At 38.3% G+C, this 7,483-nt stretch overlaps 1 protein-coding gene across 3 annotated transcripts in view; it reads right to left on the bottom strand.

Moving 5' to 3' along the window:
* The window catches only part of TDRD3 (tudor domain containing 3), a 136,944-nt gene that overhangs the window by 88,871 nt on the left and 40,590 nt on the right, over nucleotides 1–7,483 (bottom strand). For all 3 annotated transcript variants that reach the window (XM_014544922.1, XM_014544921.1, XM_005872676.2), the window contains exon 4: nucleotides 2,135–2,295. In XM_014544922.1, coding sequence (XP_014400408.1) covers nucleotides 2,135–2,208 — 74 coding nt within the window. In that variant the 5' untranslated portion in view covers nucleotides 2,209–2,295. The remainder of the gene's footprint in view (nucleotides 1–2,134; nucleotides 2,296–7,483) is intronic.

The raw sequence follows: 7,483 nt of genomic DNA, 5'->3' as shown, positions 1-7,483 counted from the left end.
TTGAAAATCACACCTCACAAGTAGATAAATAGAATAAAATATATAAATGCACTTTCTCAATAATGCCATGCTATACAAATATGATTTGCCATTTTCCCCCTGAGCTTTGGCTATGCATTGCCATGATATACTATATTACAAATTTAAATTTTATCAAAGGAAAATATATCTGACCAGTAATAGACCTAGAAATTTTATATGTATATGAGCTACCATAATTCACAAAAATAATGCTCTTTTTTGTTAACCATGTAATTAAAGATCAAATGAGAGTTATTTATTCTAAAGTATACTAACCGAAAAGAACTTTTCTATAATGGACTAATATTATCAGTTTGCAGGTAAACATTACACTATTACCCCTTTTACAGAGACCAGAGACAAGGTGTTTATCCTCCTACCAACCTTTTGGTAGAACAAACAATGGAAGAAATCCATTTCATTACATAGGTTTATTCTAAAGTTAAAGCACATACACTGAGCCCCACCTCATCTCTTTGCCCATTCAGCAAGGGGTAAAGCACTCCTAATAGGAGTAAAGACGGTCCTAAAACACTGAGAATGGATCATGCCGAATTGGCTTCACATTGTTCACATTTTAAAGCCCAGTGACATTCACTATGTGCTGATATTTACAAAAGCAAATCAGTGAAAGCACTGGTCTATTCTGAAAAAAAAAAAAAAGAAAGAAGAAAGGTTGATAAAAGAGTTATTAAGAAGAAGAAACAGAATATTCCTGTTTTAAAGCTTCAGAGTCTGCACGCAGAGCAAGACATTTTGTGTTACATCCCATTGAGTCAGCTCTGACTCCTGGGACCCTATAGAGATGTCCAAATGTCTGGACAGCTTACAGCCAGCTTGCAGCAAGCCCTTATCTTCCCCAACCCAGGACATGTGAGAACAAATGGTTAATACCTTTCCTCCCTAACCAGAGAATACATAGCTTAAATCACCCTGGTATTGCTAAGGCAGGATAGGAGAAGGAGAAGTTAAGAAGGGAGAGTTTTATCTCATCCACTAAACAAAGAAGTCAGCTGTCTTGGGGGAGTAAAAAGGGGGAGTTTTATCTCACCCACTGAAAAAAGTCAGCCATCTTGGGACTTGCCAGATGTTCTCATAAATTCTGGGAAAGGCCACAACAAAGTAAAAGGGAGACCTTGAAATTTGCTCCGTGCCTAAGATATCTGGAAGAGGAGCCTTGAAACCTGTAGACAGAGGGTATAAAACCCCTTGAATCTCCACCAGGCTGAGAAGCCTGTCTGTGCTTCATAAGCCAGATATATTTTGATAAACTTGCTTGCCATGCTTCTTCGACAAATTCGATTTATTAAGGAGAGGACAGCCCTCTCCTTCCATCGGTAATACCTTTCTGGTGACAGTAACACCTCCAGCACCAGATAAGGAGCTGGAACACAATGGATGCTAAATGCTTATTAAATGCTTACTTAGGAGAGAAGTATGAAATGAAAAGCTCAGAGCAGCAAACATAAGCATATAAAATAACAAAAAAGGTGGTTTAACAAATGCCTAATGACAATTTCCATTTCAGAAAATAGAGCTGAAACTGACCTAATGGGACATTGAGGATAAAGGAGATCCCCTTCCTATTGCTTTTCTCCATGCCAATAGGCATGATTATGAAGCCTCTCATGAAAATATCAAAAGAAGGATTTGGAAACGTCTGCCCTATGGAGTTCCGCTTTCTCTTAGAAAGTAGGGTGGCTGCAAACCTCCTTGGTGTCAATCATTTCCTTAGAAAAGTCATTTGCTATGACCTTTCCTAGAACACTAAATAGTGTAATGGACACAGCTAACTGTCCAGAAAGAATTATAATGTAGTTAAAGAAATTTGAATGACCTCAAATTTACTGACATGATTGAAAAGATTACTTTTCATGCAAAAACACCTTAAATTTCTGTTTTTATAATTAATATTGAAGCAAAGAGTAACCAACTCCATTCTTACCTATTTTTCTATACAGATAAAGTAGAAATATAAACTTTAATTTCTTCTGAAAAATTCTAACATGCACTTAAGAATCCATTCCTTCTTTTCAAAGTTCTTAAAACAAAACCCATTTTGAAAAGCACCTTCAAATGCTATAACAAATACACAAAATAAAGTGCCAATCACCTTATTTTTGACATATAACTATATTCTACTGCTGTGCAGCTTATATGACCATCAGTCATCTGCAGCCGCAACATCCTTGGTGCAGCCTGAGACTCTTCATTGTCCTTTGGCGCAGCAACATTGCGAATTTTCTGAATTTGCAAAACACATGGACCTTCAAGCTGTCAAAACACAAAGAAATAAATATCAATTTCTAGCCACAGCTTTGTTTTCATTTATAGTGCATCTCTTTTCCTTAATGATCAGGCTTTATGACTTATAATGATCAATTAAATAAGATCAAAACTGAAATTATATTACATAGATCAGGGTGGGTTTTTTTATATTTTAAGATAAAGAGTCTCCTAAAAAACATTTTAAAAAATTATTCTGGATTCATTTTCAGAAAGTAACATGAAAACTTTAGGAAAACAAAATTATATTTCTGAGTCAAAGTTGTATTAATAGATGTTTTTAGTCATATGTGCTCTAAATCATTCACATAGATCCGCCTTCTCCTCCCATGCACATTAAGGGACATTCTGGAACATCAACTTTATAGAAGTAGATAAAAGGAATGTTTTCTATTCAAAAACATCAAATTCAAAGTACACCCTCTTCTGGCATAAACGAAGAACACAATACTCTAAAATGTAAACTATTTAAAGTTTAAGAAGTGGGAGCTATACTTAACTTATTTTCACATTTCCTTTTTAAATGAGTTTAAATCTAATGCTATATTATAGTCATTGTCAGTGGGGGAAAAATTGTTCTCTCTTGCCACATTTCAATCAAAGACAAAAATCTAACTCATGGACTAGATATTATGTTAAACATTTCATATAATGAAACAATAATGGCATGATTGGAAATCACAGCATTTTCTGTGTACATGTCTGAAAAATAAATTTAACATAAAGTGGTACTTTTCACATTATTAAATACTAGGGGCTCGATGCACGAAATTCGTGCAAGAGTAGGTCTTCCTTCCCCCGGCTGCCAGCACTGGCTTCCCTCTGGCACCCAGGACCCAAGCTTCCCTCGCAGCCCCAGCTTCGTCCAGAAGGTCGTCTGGAAGGACATCAGAAGGACATCCAGTCTAATTAGCATATTACGCTTTTATTATTAAATATTATACCTTTAAGTAATATAACAGCAAGGAAAAAAAATAAACTTCTTGTTATAGTCTTTTAAGTAAAACCTTTCTATGTATGTTAGTTTAATTTATAGTTTCAGTAACGAGAAATGTGAAATGATTGACATTTACACTTAATTTCTCAAGTAAGCATATCCCCAAGTTGACAAATTTCTATTTCATATTTACCAGTATTAGGCCTGCAAAGGCCCAGATAATAGTTAGAGAAAAGAAGCTAAAATGTCATCTAAATTTTAGCCATTAACTAAAATTCCAAGTTGAAACAAAAACCCTTAGCAGCATATAGATATGCTGCTAATTCAAGATGAACTTTCTTTTGTTTTTGTTAATGTCATTAAAATACGTTCTCTTTATTTAACTACTCCCAATATTTTTAGCCTAGACATTGACAAATATCTAATCTGCTGTCTAATACAGTTCACCAAGCACAAGTCTATTTAATTAAAATAAAATGAAATGAAAAATTCAATTCTTCAGTCTCACTAGCCACATTTCAGGTGTTCTATACCTGACAACGCAAACATAGACTGTCTAAACCACTGCAAAAAGTTCTATTAGGCAATCAGTGATGTTCTAGACCTGTGAGCTCCCAACTGCAACCCGTGCATCCTGGGAAGTACACATCCACGGAAGCGTGGGAGGGAAACACTTGTTTATATTTAATTTTTAGTGCAAAAAAATTAAACTTTCCTAATATTTCATATCCAGAGCTACAAGGTGTATCACTCAGTCCATGTAACATACCACTCACAAGGCATCTTTATGGAATTTTGGGAATTGACATAGCACCTTCACTGGTTTGTTTGCTTGACTGTGATAAACTGCCTTTTATTTGTGCACAGCTAAGTGGATATATAGATTATTTTACCTAGTTTTAGCCATTAATGATTACAGAATGTACAAGTGGCTTTAAAAGATCCTATCAAAGAAACACAAATTGAAGATAATGCCAATGACTCATATACAGGGTAGGAATCAGACTGTTTTTGCTGATTTCCTACCTCTGGTTGACCATGAGAACAAAATGCTGGGGAATGCTAGGGTGGAACAGCTGCCCCAACTCTTCATAGCAAGCAGCAAGTTTACTTATTTGATTACTCCAACTCCTGGCCTCCCCATCCCTTTTAGTGGATTAAATAGAGGACTCTTAAAAAAATACAAAAGATAACATTCACTTGGGACCTGTAAACATAACCTTACTTAGAAAAGGGGACTTGGCATACATACGTAAGGTCAGCATCTAGAGAACAGGTGATCCTGGATAAGGATGGGTCTGAAATGCAAGATGACTTGCCATTATAAGAGAAGGGAAAATAAACATGAAGACACAGGGAATAAAGCCATGTGAAGATGGATGTAGAAATTAGAGTTGCACACCTTCAGGCCAAGGACAACAAAGATTACCTGTAGTTACCAGAAGCTAGGAGTCAGACCATGAAACAGATTCTCCCTCAGAACCTCCAGAAGGAACCCACCCTGCTGACACCTTGATTTTAGACTACTGGTCTACAGAATTGTGAAAGAATAAATTTCTGTTGTGTTATACACCAAGTTTGTGGTAATTTGTTACAGAAGACTCGGGAAACTAACACACTCACCTATGGACTAAGTTGTCTGATTGGGAAGATATAGTATATGTATTGGGCTCATCCTCACCCTTCTTTTTGGGGGGAGACAGCTTACCAGCATTTCACTGGTAACTGACATCATAAAGATGTCAACTGTAGGTACTTGGAGGGAGGAAGTACTGACTCACCCTTCTCCCTGGATTGGCAGTGCCATGAATCTACAAGTCTGTCTGCCTTGTGGTTCAGTTAATGGATCCATTCAGCTCTCCCGCTAATCCACATCTTTCAAATCTATTTTTATCAATAGTAAAGTTGATATTTTGGCCCACATCTGCCACTCCTTTACTTCTCAACTGATTCAAAACCAAAGCAGAAAAGAAGGTACTCTTTATTAGAAACTCTGAAACTATCGATAATCTTTTTTTCAATTCTTTATTGTTTAAAGTATTACGTATGTTCCCTTTTCCCCCAGTGACCTCTCCCCAGCCACTCCCACCCCCCAGCACATGCCCTCACCCCCCTACTGTCTGTGTCCATGGGTTATAGCAGTGGTTCTCAACCTTCCTAATGCCGAGACCCCCATGTTGTGGTGACCCCCAACCATAAAATTATTTTCGTTGCTACTTCATAACTGTAATTTTGCTACTGTTATGAATCGTAATGTAAATATCTGATATGCAGGATGTATTTTCATTGTTACAAATTGAACATAATTAAAGCATAGTGATTAATCACAAAAACAATATGTAACTATCTATGTGTTTTTCCGATGGTCTTAGGTGACCCCTGTGAAAGGGTCGTTCGACCCCCAAAGGGGTCGCGACCCACAGGTTGAGAACCGCTGGGTTATAGTTATATGCATGCACACAAGTCCTTTGGTTGATCTCTTGCACCCCCCACACACACCCTCCCCTGCCTTCTCTCTGAGGTTTGACTGTGTGTTCGATGCTTCTTTGTCTCTGGATCTATTTTTGCTCAACAGTTTATGTTGTTTATTATAGCCCACAAATGAGTGAGATCATATGATATTTATCTTTCTCTGACTGGCTTATTTCACTTAGCATAACGCTCTCCAGGTCCATCCATGCTGATGTGAATAGTAAGCATTCTTTCTTTTTACAGTGGCATAGTATTCCATTGTGTAGATGTACCACTGTTTTTTAATCCACTCATCTGCTGATGGGCACTTAGGCTGTTTCCAAATCTTAGATATGGTGAATTGTGCTGCTATGAACATAGGGGTGCATATGTCCTTTCTAATTGGTGTTTCTAGGCTCTGTTGTTGTTCTGTTGATGTAATCTTTTGATAGTCATTTGTCAATTTGAATCATCAAGCTTTAAAATTAGTGACTCCACAATTCAGAAATATTCTATAAGTAAACCAGCATACATAATAAATTCTTTCATAATTATGTTTATAATGTTCAGTTTATTATACTCTGTAGTCAAAAAATAATGAAGTACTGAGCCTAAATAGATCACAAGTAGTAGAAAGAAATGCTATGATTCTAAGACCCTAAATCCTAACTTTAACCGTGACTCTAAATCATCTAAAAGTATTCACAAAACTGGATGAGAGTTAACTTCAAAATCTTTGTTCAGCTAGTATCAAGGGCAGCCACAAAGTAAAAAAAAGATATAAAAAACAAAGACTAATCTTTGCCCAAGATTTCTTTAATATCTGATTTCCTCTTTTGTGTGCTTAACAAGGAATAAGTAAAAGGAATTACCTTAAAAATTTTAAGTAGGTAAAAGTAACTTGCCATTGTGTCTCCAGGTAAAAATCTCTAATTCAAATAAATGATATCAAGTATCTGCCAGAAATGTTCTCTGAGGCCAAAAAATTCATCCAGGCTTCATTCCTTCCTCTCTTTAGATGGACACCTCTGTCATTTGAATTCCTATGTAGTCATACAACTGGCATGAAATATCAGATTTAAGTGGCTATATTAGTTTATTAATTGACTGATCATCTACACTAATAAAAGAGAAAGATGAAAACTGACCATACCTTCGCGATGCCCACCAGCCAATCAGGAGTGGGTATGCAAATTAACTTCATCTCCTCCGTGGAGACTGACAGCAGGGAGGAGGCAGCTCCCCGCAAGGCCTGCTTGGCAGTCTCTGTGGTGTGGAGCAGGCAGGCCCCACAGAGAGCAGAGAACCACAGGGAGCGGGCCTAAGCCATCAGTAGGACATCCCCTGAGGGTTCCCGGATTGGAGAGGGTGCAGGTCAGGCTGAGGGGGACGGACGGACACACACACACACACATACACACACACACCGTGCACGAATTTCGTGCACCGGGCCTCTAGTATTAAATAACATCCTATCTAATAAAGAGGGAGTATACAAATTGACTGCCACGTCATCACAAAGATGGCAGTGCCCACAGCGGAGGCGGAGTTTCCATAATACAAGATGGCTGTGCCCACAGCGGCAGGCTTTCCGTAACAGGCTTTAACAAGCAATCAGCAGGGGACCTGATGCTGCGCCTCCTGCCTGGTAGGGCTTGACGGGGGACCTCAGGCCGTGCCCCCCACCCCAGTGCCAGGCCGGGGACCTCAGGCTGCGCCCCCCCACCCAGCAGGGCTTGACGGGATCCTCAGGCTGTGCCCCCTGCCCGGCAGGACTTGACGTGAGAC

Source organism: Myotis brandtii, unplaced genomic scaffold, assembly GCF_000412655.1.
Source record: "Myotis brandtii unplaced genomic scaffold, ASM41265v1 scaffold388, whole genome shotgun sequence".
NCBI lineage: Eukaryota > Metazoa > Chordata > Mammalia > Chiroptera > Vespertilionidae > Myotis > Myotis brandtii.
This window is presented reverse-complemented; position numbering and strand designations above follow the sequence as displayed.